The sequence below is a fragment of the Canis lupus genome, chromosome 33 (assembly GCF_048164855.1).
Source record: "Canis lupus baileyi chromosome 33, mCanLup2.hap1, whole genome shotgun sequence".
NCBI lineage: Eukaryota > Metazoa > Chordata > Mammalia > Carnivora > Canidae > Canis > Canis lupus.
In genome coordinates, this window is record NC_132870.1 from 20,728,802 (window position 1) to 20,752,287 (window position 23,486).

General features: G+C 35.3%; 1 protein-coding gene across 20 annotated transcripts in view; it reads left to right on the plus strand.

Annotated features, from left to right (window-relative positions):
- RAP1GDS1 (Rap1 GTPase-GDP dissociation stimulator 1) overlaps window positions 1-23,486 on the plus strand; it is a 164,653-nt gene that overhangs the window by 133,919 nt on the left and 7,248 nt on the right. For 8 of the 20 annotated variants that reach the window (XR_012023355.1, XR_012023354.1, XR_012023363.1 and 5 more), the window contains 8 exons: window positions 174-305; window positions 1,768-1,902; window positions 3,181-3,306; window positions 4,327-4,466; window positions 9,918-10,044; window positions 13,948-14,076; window positions 19,024-19,269; window positions 21,457-21,529. Coding sequence is in view for 6 of the 20 variants with exons in the window: in XM_072810539.1 (XP_072666640.1) it covers window positions 174-305; window positions 1,768-1,902; window positions 3,181-3,306; window positions 4,327-4,466; window positions 9,918-10,044; window positions 13,948-14,076; window positions 19,024-19,151 (917 nt within the window). In the remaining 14 variants the exon portion in view is untranslated. Of the gene's footprint in view, window positions 1-173; window positions 306-1,767; window positions 1,903-3,180; window positions 3,307-4,326; window positions 4,467-9,917; window positions 10,045-13,947; window positions 14,077-19,023; window positions 20,871-20,913; window positions 20,949-21,456; window positions 21,530-21,970; window positions 22,128-23,486 lie in introns of those variants that run through there. The other 12 variants (XM_072810539.1, XM_072810542.1, XM_072810540.1 and 9 more) reach the window with 8 other exon arrangements.

A 23,486-nucleotide genomic window follows, 5' to 3' on the forward strand; every position in this document is an offset into this window, starting at 1 on the left:
TCCTAAACTCTTTTCCCAGTCAGTACTAAAAGCTTATTATAAAAAGAGTCATTACGTTTCCATTTATGAATTATCATTTGTGACACACATAGTTATCCAGTTGGATATTCACATAGGAATATGGATTTGTTACTCTTAATTCTTTTCCTCTTATCTGTTTCATTTACCTCCAGATGAATCCATGCAGAAATTATTTGAAGGAGGAAAAGGTAATGTGTTTCAAAGGGTGCTGTCCTGGATTCCATCAAATAACCACCAGCTACAGCTTGCTGGAGCATTGGCAATTGCAAATTTTGCCAGAAACGGTAAGCATATATATTATTTCACCCTTTTTAAATCAAATATTCTATATGTTTTTTTATTTTTCTTTGCCATTACACATAGTAAAACTACAACAGTTCAGAAGTATAGGTAGTGTATCGCTACCTTAATTTTTTAGAGATATGAAATATTTTGTGTTTTTTTTTAATTTTTATTTATTTTTAATATTTATTTTTTTTATTTATTCATGAGAGACACAAAGAGAGAGAGAGAGAGAGAGAGAGAGGCAGAGACATAGGCAGAGGGAGAAGCAGGCTCCAGGCAGGAAGGTGGATGTGGGACTTGATCCTGGGTCTCCAGGATCATGCCCTGGGCCAAAGGCAGCGCTAAACTGCTGAGCCGTCTGGGCTGCCCTGATTTTTCTTTTTTTAAAGTAAGCTTTTCTTCCAAGCATGGGGCTTGGACTCCCTACTCTGAGATCAAGATTCATATGCTTTACTGACTGAACCAGCCAGCTGCCTATACTTAGTGATTGTTATAACAAATTATGTATTTTGTGCTATTTAACTAAGTTCTAGTAGTATAAAGATCATGAACAGTGATCATGAAGTCCTTATTTGAATACTCTGCACTTTATAGATCAGTAAATTTGAGTCCCATTCTAATACACAACTTAATCTGGGAGGGTATGCTCTCTTGCCTGGTGATTTTTTTATTTAATAATTTTTTAATTTAATATTCTTCATAAGGTTATTGTGCCTTAGTTTATACCTTTATGCCTACAAAACTGAACTGTAAGTAATCCTCTGGTTTAGGGTAGAATATTTAATTTGGTTTAATAATATTTCCAAAGCACCAGACCTTCATGTTCATTTCTGAAGTCTGGAACTCCTGCTCTTCAATCTGGAAACTCATTCTTATACTGTGACTAGGAAATATGGGTTATTTTTGTTTTTAATTTTATTTTATTCCACTGTGAACTGTGTAACTGTATAATGGATATCTTATTCCCTCTTTACTTTTATTTTTGAGGATGATCATTCACTCCTTAATGATGTAATTAAGAACAGTAAAATATTGGTAACTGTTGAAGCTAAATGTGGAATAGTGAATGGTTCATTATAATACTCTCTCTGCTTTATAAATGTTTCAAAAATTGTTATTGAAAAATAATTTAAACATCAGCCCTGACTATCTTTTGTTGTCACTATAACATTGGCAGAACTCAAGCATACTTCACTATAAGTCAAAACTATTACATTTTAAGTATATGGTTTCTACTTATCTTCTGATATATTATCAGATTGTATGCTAGAGATTTTTCTTGTCATGACTTCTTAGTAAAGAAAAAATAATTCATAAATATGATGGGAGAAAGCATTGGAATTCATTTTATTTCCTTGTAGCTCCATTTTCTCTAATGTAGGTCATAGATAGGCATCACTGTTATAAAATATTTATAGATATTTATAAAGAGGAAAGAAAAAATGCTTTTGTTTCATTCAGATGGAAACTGTATCCATATGGTAGACAATGGAATTGTAGAAAAACTTATGGATTTACTGGACAGACATGTAGAAGATGGAAATGTAACTGTACAGCATGCAGCATTAAGTGCCCTCAGAAATCTGGCCATTCCAGGTAAGACTTAAGAATAGTAGGCAACTATGTAAGAAGTAAGATCTGTTGTTTAAGAAGGTATTTATTTTCTGTGTTTTGTAGACCTACCCTAACCAAGAAAAAAACATCTTCAAATTGTTTATATCTTTCTTACTAATAAATGGAGATCATATGTCAAAATAGGTTTTCTGAGACTATGCAAACATAATCTTTGTATTTGTTCAGATGAAATATTTCTATTAATTACCTTTTGTGAATTAGATTTTCATCATATTATATACTTAAGCTCTTTTAAGCATCTTCAGTTGAGGTAAGATAATGGCATCAATTAACAGAGTCCCCTAAAAGAATGACTTTCAGGGGTTTCTTTTTCCTCTATAAGCAGACCTAATTCTTAAAAATAGCTTTAATGTGTCTTTGGATTAAAGGTGCTCTGAGCCATGAGGTAAAACTATTATTCTACTTTCTAAAAGTAAATTTCTGATTAGGTGAAATAGTATAACTGTATGAAGATACAACCTATAAGAAATCAGTTTGATTCATATAACAGATTAATATTGTTTATTAGTTTCTAGAACATCTCTATTAATACAGCTGGGTCAAGGACAGAGGTAAAAAGAAACATTACTAAAGTTGAGGAATTGTGTTATTTTGTAAATAAGAAGACAACAAGGTCAGATTTCCTTTACAAATTGTTAAGTATTTTGAGGATAGGTTTAAAAAGCCAATATGTATGATTTTGTGTGTTATATTCCTATAAACAAACAGGATAATTATCCCCCATCCCCAGTCCTATTCTTTAAATAAACAGAAAAGTAGCAAGACTGCTTTTATTTTTTTTTTAAGATTTTATTTATTTATTCATGAGAGACAGAGAACCAGAGATATAGGCAAAGAGAGAAGCAGGCTCCCTGCAGAGAACGTGAGCCAAAGGCAGACACTCAAACACCGAGCCACCCAGGTGCCCCACAAGACTGCTTTTACGTAGAAAAATGTAACATGAGGCCTTTAAAATAGTAAGACGGGCGGCCCGGGTGGCTCAGCATTTTAGCGCCGCCTTCAGCCCAGGGCCTGATCCTGGAGACCCGGGATCAAGTCCCACATCGGGCTCCCTGCATGGAGCCAGCTTCTCCCTCTGCCTGTGTCTCTGCTTCTCTTTCTCTGTATGTCTCTCATTAATAAATAAATAAAATCTTTAAAAATAATAATAATAAGACAATAAATGTGTATTGAATTGAATGACTATCATCAAGAATGCTAGTACCATTTTAACCATAGTCTCTCTTTCTCTCTCTCTAGTTGTAAATAAAGCAAAGATGCTATCAGCTGGAGTCACCGAGGCAGTTTTGAAATTCCTTAAGTCTGAAATGCCTCCGGTTCAGTTCAAACTTTTGGGAACATTAAGAATGTTAATAGATGCACAAGGTAAAAGAAATGCTTTCACAAGGTACATTTTTGGTATGATAGTCAGTGTGCCTTAGTTGAAAAAGACGTGTTTTTAGCTTTCAGAATTATGTAATCATAAAAACGAATGGCAAATAAAAGACAAAAAGAGATTGATTTTAGAACTCCATTAATTTCCATGCTTGTTATAATTAAATTTAAATGGAAATTATATTGTATCTCTATTGTACATATAATCCTGGCTTTATGTTGATTTATTAGCAGTTCTAAAGATTTTGTTGTTGTTTTTTTTTCAGTTAAGGGTTTTTATGTTTTAGAGTTTCTTTTTTTTCCTTTTTTTAAAGATTTTATTTATTTATTTATTTATTTATTTATTTATTTATTTATTTATTATTTTATTTATTTATTCATGAGACACATGGGCAGAGGGAGAAGTAGGCTCCATGCAGGGAGCCCAATGTGGGACTCGATCCCGAGTCTCCAGGATCAGGCCCTGGGCCGAAGGCAGGCCCTAAACTGCTGAGCCACCCAGGGATCTCCTGTTTTAGAGTTTCATACCATTTTTACCTTGTCTTAAAAATCGTGTTTTGGTATGCTAACACTCAAGATTTTTAAAAATTTGTTTTGGGAACAGAGAGTTCATTTTTTTCTGTTTACAGAAATAACAGTGAAAACCACTCCTTGGAATGAATTGTGTTTGTTTACTTATTTCTAAATTCTAAACCTTTCTCTGTATTGATTTCTCAGAGTCCTTCTAATACCCTTTGTTACAGTTTGCCAGAGTACTAGCAGACTACCAGGCTGAACTATAAGAATATAAAACTGTTTTGTATTTTTGTGTTTTGTATGAAAGTCTATAGCTTTGTAGAAAAAGCTAACTATTCCATCAGATACAGAGTATTTGCAGTTCTTGCTTAATCATTGTGTTGTGTTAGATGGATATATATACAGTTTTCTTTCACACTCTTACATCTTTACCAGTTGTTTCCTTGGATGCTTATCAGTGATTGTTTCCTGTGTGGTTTGACTTCTTTCCTATAGCAGAAGCTGCTGAACAACTGGGAAAGAATGTTAAATTAGTGGAGCGTTTGGTAGAATGGTGCGAAGCCAAAGATCATGCTGGTGTGATGGGGGAGTCCAACAGACTGCTGTCTGCCCTCATTCGACACAGTAAATCAAAAGTAAGTTCCAGTGAAGACTCTTCACTAAAAAACATGCAAGTGGCCTTTTTGGAAACTCTGTATCATAGATCTCATATCATAAGCTTGCATTTTACATATTTATATATAAATACATTACAGATAGACCTCAGATATCATAGTTTCTGTTCCAGAGGGCTGTGATAAAGTAAAAATTGCAAAAAAAAAAAAAAAAAGGTGGGTCAAATGAATTTATTTCCTAATGCATATAAAAGTTGTGTTTATACTATACTATATTCTGTTAAGTGTACATTAACATTATGTCTAATAAAATAATTTGTATACCTTAATTAAAAAATACTTTATTGCTAAAAAATGCTGTCATCTGAGCTTTCACTGATTCATCATCACTGATCACAGTTAACCATAGTAAATATAATAATGGAAAAGTTTGAAACTGGGAATTACCAAAATGTGATGCAGACAATGAAGCGAGCAAATGCTGTTGGGAAAATGGCACTGATGGACTTGCTTAATGTTGCACAAACCTTCAATCTGTAAAAAAAAACAAAAAAAAAACCATAGTGTCTGTGAAACACCGTAAAGTGAGGCACAATCCTGAAAAAGTAATTGAAGATTGAGCTTTTGTATTTAGTTCTATTGCATAATAGTTAAGAGTAAGCTTTGGAGTCAGATGAGTTCACATTTTATCTCTGCTACTTACCTGGTCAAGTCTTTCACATCTCAATATATTAAACCTGAGATAATACCTACCCGAAATTAAGTGTTGTGAGAATAATTCAATGAGATCACATATACGAAGTGCTCAATTGGTACCTGGGACATAGTAAGCACTCAGTAAATGGAGTTGTTGTAGAGGTTGCAGGTGTTATTTTTACCACCACGCTTAGTGTCAAACATCTATGTACTAGGCAATGACCAAGCTAGCTAATGATATTAAGAAATCAAATGATATCTAGATAGTATATGATGCTCTGAACTCACAGAGTTGGATGAAGTCCATTCTCAAAGCAGTGTCCAGCCTGGTATGTGTCTGACATGTGGTTGCTAACCTCTGTTAAGTGAATGAATACATGAATGAGCAAATGAACTGTTTTAAAGAGCACAGTGGTGGGAACCCAGGTCAGCAGGTTAGCAGCTGATTTAGTATCTATATTCTATACCTTTTTTTTTTTTTACTATAACCTGTTTTCTAAAGTGAGCCTTTTGGCCATTTCACTTATGTCCATGAGAAAATGCATCACAACTTCTTAACCAAATCTTGGAGCCAAAGCTTTTTCAGTTGCTATATAAAATTGAGATTTGAGGGTTTTAAGGCTTTTCTTTTAATATTTATCACAGATTTCCTTGTCCCTCATCTCCCCCACCAAAAAATGGCTTTCAAGCACCCATTAAGCATCTATAGTCATGTAGGTGTTTTGAAAAGACCAGGGAAACAGGGCACTGCACCTTTCTAGGGGTGTGTGTGTGTGTATACGTGTAACAAAAAACAATTTGAAATGATACAATTTGAATGATAATTATAATTTCATGGTCATATTATAACAACTGTATGTTTACAGTTCAGTACTATAGGCTTTTTTTGTTTTGTTTTTTTGTTTTGGTTTGTGTTTTTTTGCATATCTTCCCTATAATTAAGGTGTATACTGCTGCTAAGCAGCAATAGGAACCTTGATGTGCATACTTTAATGATCAGAACAGAAGGGGTGTTCCTTAGGTGAGCTCCAGATTAGAACTCTTAGTTTTAAATTTCACAAACATTAAAGTGGAATCAGTGGTTCCTTTTGAGAATCAAAGCAGTTCTCAGAATATGTTCTATTGAATAATAACCCTAAGAAATATTCCACAAAGGGTAAAGGTTATATGATCAGATTAGTTAGGGAAGTAGTTCATGCTCTTTCCTTGCCTTTGGAATTCACAGCACATATTAGTACTACTCTAAAAAAAACTTCTTAACTCTATTTAATCTACTGATTCCCAAACTATCTGACAATGGGGCTTTTTTACAGGTTGCATTTATTAAATACATTCCACTGTACATACTTTGGAAAATGCTGCTCTAGAATAAGCTTTTAAACACTAGGTACAAGTTAGTCACATTCCTGTAGATCCTTAACCAACTGTTGTGAATTATAGTTCTCTCCTTGTGTTATTTTTAAACTTTGAAGATCCTACTCCTTTTAAAGTCACCCTGAATTCTGTCTTACAGTCCAACCCTCTGAAAGTCTGCGCTGACTCACAGCGTTTCACACTAGCTTAGTCATCTCAGCCATATACACTGCATTCCTGCACTTGTGCCAATAGGTAAATTCACATCTTCCCTCGAAAGAGTACCCTAGGCTAGGGCTTTTTAGCAATTAGCTGGACGTTCTGATTGTAGGTATCAAAAACAGAAAAGTACAGTTTGCTTCTACACCAGAACATAAAAACTGCCTCATGTCAAAAGCACTTTTCTTAAGAGTAGAACATTCTTCAATTGCCAAGCTAAAAAGTAGTTCAAACAAATTTATTTAGTCATTTGCTCATATATCTAACATTTAATTCCGATACTGAGAAGTAGTCTTTGATGGTACAAAGTTGAGAAAGAAAATTTTTGTTAGGTGATTCAGTGGCTATGTTATAAATTATCTTGAATTTAAGCCTATTTCAGACCATTACATTGTAGTCAACATTATAGAGTTTTCAACAAAATTTGTACCTGGATTATCTCAATTATTAATGGCAAAGTGACCATAAAAGCTGAACATGTGAGACTATTACATAGACAATTTGCCTTGGTTGTGTATGTTCCAAAATTTAGCTTTCCATAAGAAAACTCCTTGAGAAATAGGATTACAAAATAATACATCATTTAAAACTTTGTAAAGCATTATAAAGTATGTCTAAAATTTTTGGAGATTTTACAGATATATATAGGGTTCAGAAGGATTTCCCAGAAAAATGTCTTCCTGTGTATCTCTACAATTTAATAAATGAAATGGTTTCAGAAAAGTTAACTCTGGATTACTTGTAGATGTGTAATGGCTAAAATTATTTGTAATTCTCCAGATGAACCTTGCTCTGTGGAGTGATGCCAATAACCTTTTACCTTTTTGTTTTAATATCTTGAAGTTTACAATATAACTTTAAAATATATTCAGAGAGCCTCCATAGAGCACATTGTGACTGCCTATATATGGCATGTCATGAATTCAGTACATATACTTTTGCATAGACAACAAATGGTTAAGAACAAGGAACTGATAGACTGACTGCCTGGACTTGAATGTTGGTTTTTTTTTTTATCACTTACTTAATCACTGACTGGCCAAATTTCATAACTTAATCTGAGCTTCAATTTCTTCATCTGTTAACTACAGATAATATCTAGCTAATAGGATTTTCTGTGAGGCTAAAAATATGCTAATATCTCTAAGCTACCCAGTATAATGTCCAGTGTGTAGTTGTTGCTCCATAGGGGGTAGCTATGAATATCATTCTTTTTTGTCATATAACAGAACAATGCTTCATTTGTCTTTTATCCCCCATTCTGTCAGGCAAAGCAAGTCCATAGAGGAGCTATTCAACAAACATTTATTGAAATAAGAGGAGAGAGGGTGGGCATTTTAAAAAGCGATTCTCCAATACCTGTTCAAAAAAGTGAGATGGAGGGGCACCAAAAAATGGCTCAGTCAATTAAGCACCCGACTCTTAATTTTGGCTCAGGTCATGATTTCAGGGGTGTGAAATCAAACCCTGTGTCCAGCTCTGTACTCAGCGCAGAGTCTGCATGAGATTCTTTCTCTCCCTCATAGCTCCTTTACCATCTCATTTTATGAGAGAGCTATGCTTGATCTTACAGGGAGCTATTGGCTTCTGATACAGTTGCCTTCTTCGTTCATTACCTGCTCCTTCTACTACAGTGGACTCTCCAGGGTGAATCACAAAATAAAGGATGAAATGATAGTTCAAGAACCTTCATTAGGTGACTATATATGTATCTATGAACCTCTTGTGGTCTTCTTTACTCAGTAAGTTGCTTTGTGATTTTTATAAAAATCTTTACGAATTTTAAGTTTCAAATAAAATGCCCACCAAGTAAGCAGTATACTAGGAGGTTTTCTCTTCATTAGAAAAGGCTTTAAAGGACAGTTTCTCACTTACTAAAAGAGGTTAAGAGAGAGGCTTGTTAGATGCTAGAATACAGTCACCATAAAAACTTAGTACTGGGTTTGATCTCTAAATGCATTTGATCTCAAAGCAAAGATACTATCTATAAATAGTTTTCTTTAAAATTTAGAATTTAGCCACCTGGGTGTCTCAGTCCGTTAAGTGTCTGCCTTCAGCTCAGGTCATGATCCCAGGGTCCTGGGATCAAGCCCCAAGTCAGGCATTCTGCTCAGCGGGAGTCTGCTTCTCCTTCTCCCCTTGCCTGCCACTCCTCCTGCTTGTGCTCTCTCTGTGTCTGTCAAATAAATAAATAAAATCTTTTTTTAAAAAATTATATAAGGTAGAAGCATAAAGGAAACCCTTTTTTGTGTATTTTCACAAATTAATTGAAAAATATTTCTAATTACACTTAGTTTTTATACTGTTGCAGCTAATGCAGACAGGCTACCTAACACCCAGCACTTAAATTATTAAAAGTAGTGAAAGAAAATTACTTTAAAAAATTCTGTAATTTAGACTTTCCTCTAAATCACATTTAATCCAAGAGTTTTTAGGCAACAAAACTGAGATTAAAACAAAAATGAATACTAGAAATAAATGTGACCATTTTTTAAAAAATCTAATTTTAGCTGTATATTCTTATGTGTACTTTTCATGTAATAACTTTGTAATTATCATAAAAACCTATGATAACACATTATCCCAGCATTATAGATAAAGTCACTGAGACGCATAGAGGTTCAGTAATTTGTTTAGTCAATGTTGGGACTGGGTTTTATTCAATCTGGAGCCCACTGTCTCCTCTGCCACTAAAGAGGACAGAGGTGTAGGTCCCATGAGAAATGAGGGAGATAATTTTAAGTTCTGCTCAAGTCCCTTTCAACAAAGGGGTAAGAGATTAAAAACAAACAAAAAAACACTTTACCTAGATCATCTGGAGAACAACTACCTGTTGTTATAATAAGTTGAAAGAAGGACTTTATTTTGTCCTTACAAAATCTTACTCTCTTCTGTTCATTCCATAGTAAGTCAACATTTGGGGCAACCACACTTTTATTTTTTTGCCTGGTAGCTTCTGGGACTCTCTTCCTTGCTATGAACTGCAGTGGTCTTTTTCACTTAGGTAATTTAAGTTGTCATCTTTTGATGAATTTATTTAAAGCTAAAAGCTTTTTCCTTTTCTTCTGTGAAGAAAAAAATTATGGTTAAATGTAATGATTCATACAGGACACTGTCAGCAAAGCACTCAACTTAACAATGAATTGACTGTTTCTTTATGTTTAAAATTAAAGTTTATAAGCCTGTGATATTTATTTATTGTAGGATGTAATTAAAACCATTGTACAGAGTGGTGGCATCAAGCATCTAGTTACCATGGCAACTAGTGAACATGTAATAATGCAGAATGAAGCCCTTGTTGCTTTGGCACTAATAGCAGCTTTAGAGTTGGGTAAGTACCCCAGTGTCAAACTTATTTTCTCCTATTTTTATCTTGGATGAAATGAAGCACAGGAGTGGAATAGAAGTCAACAAAACCTTGACTGGAAGCATTTTGCCAGCATGTGTCTGCACCTATAGATTGATATATAGGAAATCATTTTCTATAGATTGCCATCTCAGCTTTTACTTTTGGTAACATTTTTAGGCCAATGCTTAACTCTTTTTAAAGTTCTGTCTCAAATGTTATTTCAAGTTATAGGCACTTAGTGAACACAAAACATTTCAGCAGGCCTCACAGAGAAATGAAACTATATTTAGAATACAACAGTAAATTTAGAGTCTGCTACCCTTCCAGTGACCCGACCTTCTCTTCCATCTCTACTACTGAGTCTCTCTCTTGCTTATCTCCTGTCACCGTGGCTTCTCTTGCTTTATAGTATTGCCCTCATTCTAAATTCTTACCTTCTGTGTCATTCTTCTGTGTGTTTTACATTCAAAATTCCCCCAAAGCAGAGTTTAAATAATTCAGCTGGTGTCTTTCTAGCATACAGCATCCGTGTTGGTCAGAATTCTTGAGAAGCTAATTCATAGGCATCTAGCTTATAGATAGTAACCTTTGTCCCAGGAACCAGTCTCTGATATAGATAGGTGGGGACAGTCACACAGCCTGTGGTTAAGGCCTGAGGCTGCCTTATACAATGGAGGACTATAGACTTAGTAGGTTTGTCCTGTACAGTTCAAAGCTATTTAGGTAAATACTGTTAACGATCACCTGTTAATTCCCACTGATGATTTATGTCCATAATTCTCACACAGTGGCAATTGGACCCACCAACCCCTATTCCAAGGGAGAACCAAAAGATAAACATGGTCTGTCTTTCTCTAGCGTCACATTTACTCAGATTTTAGGTATGAGAGATTCAAATTTTTGTTATCTTAAAGGGTTCTGAATTTTAAAACAATTTTTTTTAAATCCTTGGTATGAGTAGGATGTAAAATTTTTCTGAATTTTATTTTTTATTTTTTTTTTTTAATTTTTCTGAATTTTAAAGATAAAAGACTTCAAGAACACATGCTTATTCTTACTGACTTTGGTCTACAGATAGAGATGCTTTGGAGGTCAGTTCAAGTCCTGGATTAGCCATGACTTCACACATGGTTTGAATAGAGTCAGCTTACAAGTCCAGCCATCATGCGGAGTCAGTGGGGGGAGCTATGATGAAGGGCAGAGTGTTGGTGAGGATATTGAATACCAAACTGGGTTCATGGCCTGATTTTAAGTGGCTTAAAGTGATAAGGCAGTTTCAGAATATGCTTGATGACCCAGCCTGGGATGAATCTGGTTTTGTGCCAATATCTTCCAAACAAGTTATAATTTCATTAGCTTCCTGATACCTAAGCATTTGCCTCAGTCTGGTCACCTTACCATAGAATATACAAATTATGATACATGCATTTTTGTTGTTGTTACCTAATATTTCCTAGATTCCTTGACTTAAGATACAAAAATAAGTCCATACCATCTTTTTAATCCACAATATACCTTGAAAACCATATTTTTCCAATCTTGTTTCCTTAGACTATTTGATATTAAGGAATTAAATTTTTTAGTATGATAATAGTACTAAAGCAACATTATTGAGAGTCTTTTCTTTTTAGATAATTGTAGATTCACATGCCGTTGTAAAAAATAATACAGTGATCCCTTGTATATTTTACCCAGTCTCTCCAATGGTAACATTTTGCAAAACTATAAATAATATTTCAACTGCTGATATAACTTACCAGTCTTATTCAGATTTCCCCAGTTTTACTTGTTCTCATTTGTGTATCTGTTTAGTTCTATACAGTTTTAGGATGTGTAGTTTGTGTATCAACCACCCCAGCCAAGATACTGAATAGTTTAACACCACAAGAATCTCTCCGTTTATAACCATAGTAGTCACCTACCTCCTCCCTCTACCCCTTACCTTGTTTCTCATCCCTGGAAACCGCTAATCTGTCCTTCATTTCTAAAATGTTATATATGTGGAATCATAAAGTATGTGGCCTTTGGGATTGGTTTTCTTAATTCAACATAGTTTCCAATTTGTTTTGTGTATCAATGTTTTTTTTTAATTGCTGAATAGCATTCCATGGTATGTACATACCATAGTTTGTTTGACCATTCCTGTCAAAAAACATCTGGGCAGATTCTACTTTGGGGCTTTTAAAAATAAATAAATGCTATAAACATTCATGCGTAGGTTTTTATGTGAACATAAATTTTCATTTCTTTGGATAAATGCCTAGGAGTGCAATTGCTGGGTTGTATGGTAACTATATGTTTAATTTTTAAAGAAACTCTCAAACTGCTTTCCAGAATGGCTATACCATTTTACATTCCCACCAGCACTGTGTGAACGATCTAGTTTTTTCCACATTCTCATCAAATATTTGGTATCGTCACTGTTTTGAATTTTAGCCACTCTGATAGCTGTGTAGGCATATCTCATTATGGTTTTTCCAGTTTTCTAATGGAAAAATTAGAGCATATGAAAAGCATATGAAAAGATGTTCATCATTATTTGCCATCTGTATATATTCTTTGGTGAAATACCTATGGATTTTTTTGCTCATTTTCTAATTTTTTAACTATTAAGTTGGAAATTCTTCATATATTCTAGAAGCTTTATAGTTTACATTTAAGTGGATAATCCACTTTGAATTAAAATCTGTGTAAAGTGTGTGATTTAGGGCAACTTTTCTTTCTTTCTTTCTTTCTTTCTTTCTTTCTTTCTTTCTTTCTTTCTTTCTTTTTTTCTTTTCTTTCTCTTTCTTTCTTTCTTTCTTCCTTCCTTTCTTTCTTTCTTTCTTTTTTTTTCTTTCTTTCTTCTTTCTTCCTGCTTCCTTCTGCTTTATTTTCTTTTCTATATTCTTTTCTTTTGTCTGAGGAAATGCCAGTACTGTTTGTTGAAGAGGCTATCTTTCCTGCATTGAATTGATTTTGTACCTTTATCAAAAATCGTTTGAACTTGGGACACCTGGGTGGCTCAGCAGTTGAGCGTCTGCCTTTGGCTCAAGGCCTGATCCTGGATTCCCAGGATCGAGTCCCACATCAGGCTCTTTGCATGGAGGCTGCTTCTCCTCCCTCTGCCTGTGTCTCTGCCTCTCTTTCTATGTCTTTCGTGAATAAATAAAATCTTTTTAAAAAATCATTTGAACATATATGTGTGGGTCTATTTCTGGGGTTCTCTGTCTCTACCAGTACCACACTCTCTTGATAACTGTGCTATGTAGTGAGCTTAAGCTTAACATCAGGTAGAAGAATTCCTCCTACTTTATTTCTTTTTTTATCAAGATTATTTACCCGCTCTAGGGCCTGTGGCTTTCCATATAAACTTTACTATAAACTTAAAGGTTTTCTACAGAAAATCCTCTGGGAATTCAACAGGAATTGCATTAAGAGTCTTCATCTTTTAAAGATACATACTGAAATACATATGGAAGAAACTGTCATTTTTACAGTTTGCTCCAAAATAATTTGGGATGGGTGAGAGTAGGTGAATGAAAGTAGAGATAGATGAAACAAGATTGGCCATAGTTTTTGAAGATATTAGTAAATAGTGTATCATTATATAATCTTTTCTGCTTTTGTATATGTTTAACATTTTTCATAATAAAGACTTTTTAATTGCCTGGTTAATATTAAAATATTCCCTTTAAGCTTAAACTAAATATCTGCTGAAATTTAACTCTACTTTTTTTTTTTTTAACAAGGTCTGAATTTAATATTCTATCTCAAAGTCATCGTTATATATCAGTCCCTTTTGGAGAGTTTTATATGGTCAGTTTCTAGAAAAGGAATCAGTGTTTAGCCACATTGCACTGGGCTTATAAACAGACACAACTGATACTTTGTTTCCTATTCTAGGCACAGCTGAGAAAGATCTAGAAAGTGCTAAACTTGTACAGATTTTACACAGACTGCTGGAAGATGAAAGAAGTGCTCCTGAAATCAAATATAATTCCATGGTCCTGATTTGTGCTCTCATGGGATCTGGTAAGTATTTCTTCTATCATTTGAGGTCTATCAACATATGGTTGATGTTAAATATAAAATAATAGTAAATGGGGGCACCTGGGTGGCTCAGTTGGTTAAACTGCTGCCTTTGGTTTGGGTCATGATTCCAGGATTCTGGAATTGAGCCCTGCACTGGGCTCCTTGCTCAGTGGGAAGGCTGCCTGCCCCCCTCTCTCTCCATCTGCCTCTGCTCTCTCTTTCAAATAAATAAAATCTTAAAATAGTAGTAAATGGTGGCTGTGGGTTTTAAAAGCATTAGAAATTATGGAGTATATAGGATTACTTTTACTTACAAATATTCCCGAAAGATTCTCACTATACTAATAAAAGTATCATGGGACACCTGGGGGGGCTCAGTCAGTTGAGCACTCAACTCTTGATTTTGGCTTGGTTCATGATCTCCAGGTGGTAAGATTGAGCCCTGCATTAGGCTCCATGCTCTGCACAGAGTCTGCTTGAGATTCTCTTTCTCCCTGCCCCTGCTTGCACACACTCTCTATCTCTAAAATAAAACTAAAAAATCTTAAATAGTATCATGTAGCAAATAGGCAAAAATCAATGTTAAAAAAAATAATACATGTAAATCTCATTGACTCCAAAATATTTTATACAAAGAACAAGTTCTCATTTTGTGTATCATGAATTTAGCTAAGGAATTTGTTCAAGAAATCATTGGCATATTCTGGTATATGTTCCATGGATACTGAAAAGAATGTGTATTCTATTGTCATTGGGTGGAGTGTTCTTTAAATGTCACTTAGATTCTTTTGGTTGTTGGTAGTGGAATTGAGTTTGCTATATTCTTAGCAAACAGAATATATTGATATTCTGACTAATTGTTTTGTCAGTTGTTGAGACAGAGGTGTTGAAGTCTCCAACAATAATGGTGCAATTGTCTGTTTCTCCTTTTAGTTCTGTCAGTTTTTACTTCACATATTTGCAGGTCTTCTGGTAGATACATACACCCTTAGGATTGCTATTGTCTTCCTGGGGGATTGACCTATCATTATGTAATGTTCCTCTCTGTTCTGATAATTTTTTTCCCTCTGAACTCTATTTGATATAAATATAGCTGCTTCTACTTTCTTTTATTTTTATTTTTTTAAAGATTTTATTTATTTATTCATGAGAGACAGAGAGAGAGAGGCAGAGACACAGGCAGAGGGAGAAGCAGGCTCCATGCAGAGAGCTCAACGTGGGACTCGATCCCAGGACTCCAGGATCATGCCCCAGGCTGAAGGCAGGTGCTAAACTGCCAAGCCACTCCGGGATCCCTCTACTTTCTTTTAAACATTCTTAGGATCTTCACCCACTCTTAGTTTCAGTCTACTTTATCATTATACTTAAAATGTAGAGAGCACTTGTTAGGTCATGTACTTTAATCCACTTTGTCAATCTCTTTTAATTGGTGTCTTTAGACCATTTACATTTAATATAATGCCTGATGTTACGGCTTAAGTCTGCAGTTTCATTTTTTAATTTTCTGTTTCTCATTCCTGACTTCTTGTTGATTGCTTGGGCAATTATTCCCACTATCCTCCCTCATTTGTAATTTATCTCAGATATTTCCTCTATATACATTTAGAAACATATTAGACATATTTACAATTTTTGTTTTCAGCCATCAATCATAATACAGAAAACTTGAAAGAAGGAAAGTCTATATTTATCTATCTACCACCTTTGCTGTATGTGTTGTTCTTCCTTCCTGATATTCCAAGATTCCTTTTTTCAAATACTCCCTTTCTGTTTAGAGAACTTTAGCCACGTTTTTGGTTAGGGTCTGCTAGTGACAAATTGTTTTATGTTATTTTAGAATATCCAGGCTTCCCCTTCATTTGTGAAAAATATTTTCTCTGGGTATAGAATTCTGGGTTGACAGTAGTTCTTTTCTTTCAACAGTTGGAAAATGTGCCACTTTCTTTTGGAATTCCATGGTTTCTTAAGAGAAATCCAGTATTCCTATTTTTTCCCCTTGTTGGTAAAGTGTCATTTCAAGATTTTTCTTCTTAATTTTTCAAGCTTGACTGTCATGTGTCTTGGCATGGACTTCTTTGGGTTTATCCTGTTTCAAGTATGTTCACCTTCTTGAGTATGTAGGTTATTTCTTTTGCTAAATTTGGAAAAAAATTTTCAGGTACATTTCCAGCCCTGCCCTATTTCTCCTCTCTTTTCAGGTCTCTAATGGCATGGATGTGAGATCTTTAGTTATATCCCACAGGCTTCTGAGGTTTTGTTCATTTTTTTCAGATTTTCTCTCTCGTTCAAATTGGGTGATTCCTATTGTTTTGTCTTAAAGCTCACTGATTTCTTAGGTCCCCTCCATTCTGCTGTTGAGCCTATACACTACATTTTTATTTCAAGTACTATAGTTTTGAGTTCTAAAATTCCCATTTGCAGCTTCTTTATGTCTTGTTTCCTTGCTAAGACTGTTATTGAGGCATTTTTAAATATAAAATATAGATAAAATTTACCATTGTAACCATATTTATTTATTTCATTTTTTATAACCGTTTTTAAATGTACAGTTCAGTGGCAGAGTAGTACATTTACATTGCTGTACAACCATCACCACCTTTCTTTCTTCCCAAACTGAAACTCGGTACCCTTTAAAAAATAACTCCCCAATCACCCATTCTCCTAGCTTTTGGCAACCAATATTCTATTTTCTGTCTCTATAAATTTAACTACTCTAGGTACCACATATAAGTGGAATCACACAATATTCTTTTTTTGTGTCTTATTTCATTACCATAATGTCTGCAGGGCTCATCCATGTTTTAGCCTGCATCAAAATTGCATTCCTTCTTAAGTCTCATTGTATGTATATATCACATTTTGTTTATCCATTCATTTATCAATGGACCTTTGGGTTATTATAAATAATACCACTATGAAAATATGGGTACACAGTATTTTTTCAGTCCCTGCTTTTAGTCACTTTGGGTATATACACAGAAGTGAAATTGCTCTATCATACAGTAATGGTTATATTTAATTTTTTGAGGAATCTCCATACTGTTTTCCACAGTGGTTACACCATATTACATTCCTACCAGCAATGCACATGGGTTCCAATTTCTCTAAATCCTTTTTTTTTTTTTCTATAATAGCCATCCTAATGAGTATGAGGTGTTATCTTATTTTGCTTTTGATTTCCATTTCCCTAATGGTTAGTGATGTTGGGGAGCTTTTCGTGTGTTTGTTGCCCACTTATGTAGGTTCTTTGGGGAATGCATATTCAAGTCCTTAGCCCATACTTTAATCAGGTTATTCTTTTGTTGAGTTGAAAAGGTTTATATTTTTGGGATATTAATCCCTTAATAGATATATGATTTGCATTTATTTTCTCCCATTCTGTGGGTTGCCTTTCCAATCTATTGATAGTATCCTTTGGTACCCAGAAGTTTCTAATTTTTATGAAGTCCAATATCTCTCTTTCTCCTTTTGTTACCTGTGTTTTTGATACATATCCAAGATATCATTGCTAAATCCAATGTCATTAAGTTTTTCCTTTTAAGAGTCTTAGAGTTTTAGCTCTTAATTTTTGTATATAAGGGCTTATGGGGGATCCCTGGGTGGTGCAGCGGTTTAGCGCCTGCCTTTGGCCCAGGGCATGGTCCTGGAGACCTGGGATTGAATCCCATGTCGGGCTTCTGGTGCATGGAGCCTGCTTCTCCCTCTGCCTATGTCTCTGCCTCTCTCTCTCTCACTGTGTGCCTATCATAAATAAATAAAATTTAAAAAAAAAAATTAAAAAAAAGGGGGCTTATGGCTCTCCTGTTTCACCAGCACCATTTGCTGAAAAAAATGTCCTTTCCTTATTGAATGGTCTTGACATCTTTTTTTTTTTTTTTTTTTTAAGATTTTATTTATTCATGAGAGACACAGAGAGAAAGGCAGAAACACAGGCGAAGGGAGAAGCAGGCATCCTGTGGGGAGCCCAATGTGGACTCCATCCTGGGGCCAGATCATGCCCTGAGCTGAATGAAGGCAGACGCTCACTGCTGAGCCACCCAGGTGTCCCATATGGTCTTGACATCTTTGTCAAAAATATTTTGACTGTATATATGGGGCTGTTTTATTTCTTGATCTATAGCTCTGTCTTTATTTCAGCACAACACTGTTTTGATTGTTAAGCTTTAGAGTAGATTTTGAAATTAGAAAGTTTGAGACCTCCAACTTTGTTCATTTTTGAGATTGTTTTGAATATTCAGACTCTTCAGCTTCCATCTGAGTTTTAGGATGCATTTTTCTGTTTCTACTCAAAACATTATGTCTAGTTTTAGACCTTACCAACTTACTAAATATATCAGTTTGAGGAATGCTGATTGCATTAAGCTTATTAGATGTCAGTTTTCTCATCTAACAGTCTCTAAGTCTTGAGAGTCTTTTATTTTCCTGTAATTGAGGTTAAAAAGAGCAAGAAAGCCAGAAGGAGGAAGATCAGAAATCTAAAAGGAAAAGCTATTGTCGCAGAAATTTGTTGAAGGGATATGAAGTATAACCTTTTCATTTACCAGAAAATTAATTTGAAACTGATCTAAAATTTCTAAGATTTTTTTTGTAAGTCATTGGACTTCATATTTGAACTGATGATAGGGTCAAGGAGTATATAACTGAAACTTGAGATTATACAAAGACCTGTGTTTCATTATAACTCATGACTCTAATCAAACTTAGACTGTACAACTTGACATTTGTCTGTCTATAAATATGGCAAGTAAAGTTCCCTTGATACATCTCTAATGAAGACATTTCTAGGCTACTATAGAATTGTTCCTAGTTTTATAACTTGGTATCATCCAAGTAAACATTTTGGGTATATGTATTGTATAGTAAGATTTAGGTGTATGATAGATTGTATAGTAACATTAGAACAATTTAACAGATGCATTATCTGTTATCTTGGTTTTTGTCTTCCAGAATCTCTACACAAGGAAGTACAGGATTTGGCCTTTTTAGATGTTGTATCCAAACTTCGCAGTCATGAGAACAAAAGTGTTGCCCAACAGGCCTCTCTCACAGAGCAGAGACTTACTGTGGACAGCTGAGAACTGCCCCTCCCTGATACATGGCATCATCCCAGCTCTGATTTCCCCTTTGTCCTCCATCTTCTTCCATATCACTTGTGCATGCGTGTAATGTTCCAGTACCAATTGAAGAACTGCTGTAGGTACCTGCCCAATAAGATTTCTAAACCCATAGTTAGTGTAAACATGAATTTGTCAAAAACAAGTCTCCACCCATAACTGTTCTCTTGTATTCCTGTTGCTTGAGCTACATTAAGTAGAATGTGCATGTTGTAGTCCTATGATGATGTAAACTTGGTACTACATAATGACTTGCTCCTCACACTTGGTAAAACTACATAATAATGTACTGGTAAATTAGAAACAAACAAGAATGCAGCAGGATCTGTCTAGCTTTTAAAGATGGAATTGAATAGTAAAAATAGCTCCATTTTTTGGTGCTTGGGAAGCACAGTGACCAAAAAACTGTATGGCTGCTCATTCATTAGTCTTACCTACTAATGTCAAACCCATGGTACCTAGAGTTAAATAAAATCCAATGCTCTCACTCTTTACCCTATGGTTTCTCCTTCTTCCTAACTATGTAGACTCCTGAAATTGCCACAAACTTGGCAAGGCTTCCTTGTGGTTTTTTAATTTTTATTTAATTCGCTGTCATCCGTAGCTTAACATTGAAAATATTTGTGTTTTTCAGCATGAAACTAAAGGGTTGAAGAATCTGTGTTACACTAAGTACATATTTTGGGGGGTTTTTTGGCCTATATTTTAGAATCTGATATATGTACATTTTGACATCAGCATTGTCCAACACTTGTCTTTAATGTTCACTTGGCATTTGTTTTCAACTGAGAAATTGAGTATAGTTCATTGGAAGGTGGGTTGTAGAGGTTTTGTTGTGGGTTTTTTTGTTTTTTTGTGGCACTTTTTCATCAGAAGTTTCCTCTGTCCTAGTCCTTTTAAATCTTATATTAGAACTAGCAGGACATAGAAAAAAAAGATTAAGAAAGAAGTTTGTCTATACTAAAGAAAGGAAGCAGGTTATAAAAGCCATAGTTGTCAGTCTAGTTCATTCTGCAGATGGCCTCATACCAGTAGCTGTTAGAGTTTCCCACCTCCACTTGCCACAGAGAATTGCACTAGATCTCACAACTATCAGAAAAAAGTGACAACGCCAAGACTCAAGAGATGAGAAGACCCTCTTGGCGAAATATAGTGTACTCTTCACTGCCACTACCACCACCAAATGGGTTTTTAGAACTTTGAAACACAATCTTTGTAAATTAACCAAAAGATCCCTGTGACATACCCTGTCTTGTCCCCATGCACAAGCTTGACAAATACTGGCTGAAAGGTGTGATGGGCTCCATTATGGAAGGGCTGTAGGGCAGTAGAATGGGCTGCCCAGGGTGACAAGAGCTCTTTCCTCTCCAGTGGGAGATACTGCACATATCTATGGGGTGACTGAAGTTGGACTTTTGACTCTGAAACAGGTATAATTCAAGAAAATTAAAACCTCAGTGGAGGTAAAGAAACTGACTGATTATTCCCTTTGATGTCCAGGAAAGGGACTATTATTTTGAATGCTTATGCTACACTTACTGTAAGAATGGTATTGTTTACTATCTTCTTCTGGGCTGGATAGTGGACTATATTTTATTATAGGTTTTGAAAAACATCTGTAATGTTGAATAGGCTGTCCATATTATTAACTAAATAAATAAATAGTATATCAAACTGTAATGGCATCATTTGGTTTGTTTGTATATTTCACTTCTGTTTCCAGCTCCTAGAACAGTGATTGCTCATTGTTGATGCTCAGTAAGTATTTGTTGATGAATTCCCGATTTTATAAACTTCCAGATCCCCTAAAGTAATTCCAGATAGATTGGTAGAGAAATGACATTTAGATATTTGTCTGGCTTCAGAGAATCTTTTCAATAGGATCAGTCCTTATTGAAAAGCATCATATAGGGCAGCCCGGGTGGCTCAGCAGTTTAGCGCCACCTTCAGTCCAGGGCCTGATCCTGGGGTCCTGGAATCAAGTCCCACGTCAGGCTCCCTGCATGGAGCCTGCTTCTCTCTCTGCCTGTGTCTCTGCCTCTCTCTCTCTCTGTGTGTGTCTCTCATGAATAAATAAATCTTTAAAAAAAAAGAAAAAGAAAAAAGAAAAGCATCATATAGAAAACAGAACAGAGGCATCCAAAAATTATAGAGTTCAGAGAAACCATCATCTGGGCCAGCTACCAGCAATCAATTGATATGCTAGGAATTCCCATCTCCAACAAAACAAAGTGCATTTCTAATCACCTTTTTTTTTTTTTTGCAGAGAGACCAGAAGGCTATGCCCTTATGACAGAGGCCCACCAAACTAGGTGATGTGCTGTTCTGCATTGCAGGAGGTGGGAGTCTACAAACAATACTAAATATCCGACTACTTGATATGAGTTCTAGAGGCCACCTTTAAGTTAGTTTGCTACCCACTAAGAATGTATTCTGAGGGAGAGTGGGAGGAACCTCACAGCATAGCTTTAATTATCACTGTTTGTCAGGATTATAGCATAGCTGAAAAGCAAAAAGGCCAGGAATTGGGAGAAAGATGTCTGAGTGAAGTGCACTAAAATGCCTTCCCTCCCTTCTAAGAAGGAAGCCCATTCACTCCTTGGGATCTTGCTAACCACCCCACAGACTGTAATCTCATTGTGCTCAAAGCAAAATTAATCAATTAAATGCTGGCTCATAATCCAGTGTTTTCAACTTGATACAACATGGCTTGTGTATATTACCTGATAACCATAGAGATCTAGACAAAATTTTTTAGCTCTAAAGTGATTTTGTCTTAGATGGAACAAAATGCAGCTCTTAGATATAACCATTTGTGGGAAGTGTTCTGAGAAACCCTGCATGTGAAGATTTCAAAAAGAAATGCTCTTTGGTATCATTAGAAAGCTTATCATTTAATTCTGCTGAATATAAGGGATGAAGATGTCCATTACATAGGTAAGTATTCTCCCTTTGTATTCAGCTGTTAATAGAATCAGTAAGCTTGGGCAGCCCAGGTGGCTCAGCGGTTTAGCCCTGCCTTAAGCCCCGAGTGTGATCCTGGAGACCTGGGATCAAGTCCCACGTCCAGCTCCCTGCAGGGAGCCTGCTTCTCCATCTGCCTAGGTCTCTGCCTCTCTCTTTGTGTGTCTCTCATGAATAAATAAATAAAATGTTAAATAAAAATAGAATCAGTAAGCTTAAAAGTCTTAATTCTAGGAAGCCATAATATTTGAATTATGCAAGTGTCTATTAAAGAGTACTTAATGATATTTGGGATGAATCCTCATAGCTGTAACCAGGAAAATTGAGGGTTATTTTTTTTTTCACAGATGTGCTTTCTTAATTTGCATACATACAATGCAAAATTATATGCCATGTAGCTTCATAGATAGATGTTTTATAGGTATATCTGACAAATGTGAGAACAATTTTAACTGTGATTAGTGAAAAGAATAAGGTCTTTAAATACTGTATGATCTGTAGTAACATCCTGGTTCTGTTTTGTACTGGCTGTGTGACCATGATAGAGTAACTTAAACTCTCTGGGCCTGTTTTCTCATCAATATGATGAGTTTAATAATCCCATTTCCCAGGTTTTTTGTGGTAACTGAGACTTCTAGAGGTTGAAGGTAAGATTGGATGGACCTGTGATACCTGTGACATCTTATGGCCTATCCTCTCTTCCCCCTGGAGGATTCTTAGCTAAAGGAATTCAAAGAACAGCCAAATGGGAGATATTGTTTATTATCTTGTCTAGTGTCTAATAGTTTGAGGAGCACCCAGTTATTCTCAATGCAGAATGCATAACCCTTCTTCCTCCCCCTGAAACTATAACTGCCAGGTCTACAAAGTAGGCCTTGGATGTAGGTCTCCACTACAGTACTTCCTCTCCCTGTTCAGACCTATCAAGTGTGAACAACAGTAGTTCAACAATCTCAGCTTTTATTAATATACTAAGTCAATATAAATAGATCTGTGATACTATGAGTTTTCCTCAACATAGAAACAAAACAGTCCATCTTACCATTTTCAATACTGCCCACCTTATCAGTGTGTGTGTGTGTATATATATATTTATATACATACCTGTTCATGTATGTCTTTTTCTTAAATATAAACGCTGTGTGTTTTACATGAAGGCTTTTGGTAGCTGTACTCTGAAACCTGATAGAATCCATTTGTGATGGCCTATTTATCATTATGCTTGACTAGACAAGCAGACCCTTTATGTTGGAGGTTTCCAAGGGTAAGCTGTTTCTTCTATATCATGAATGGTTGGCTACAATTTTTGAAGGAAAAAAGTGAGCCTTGCAT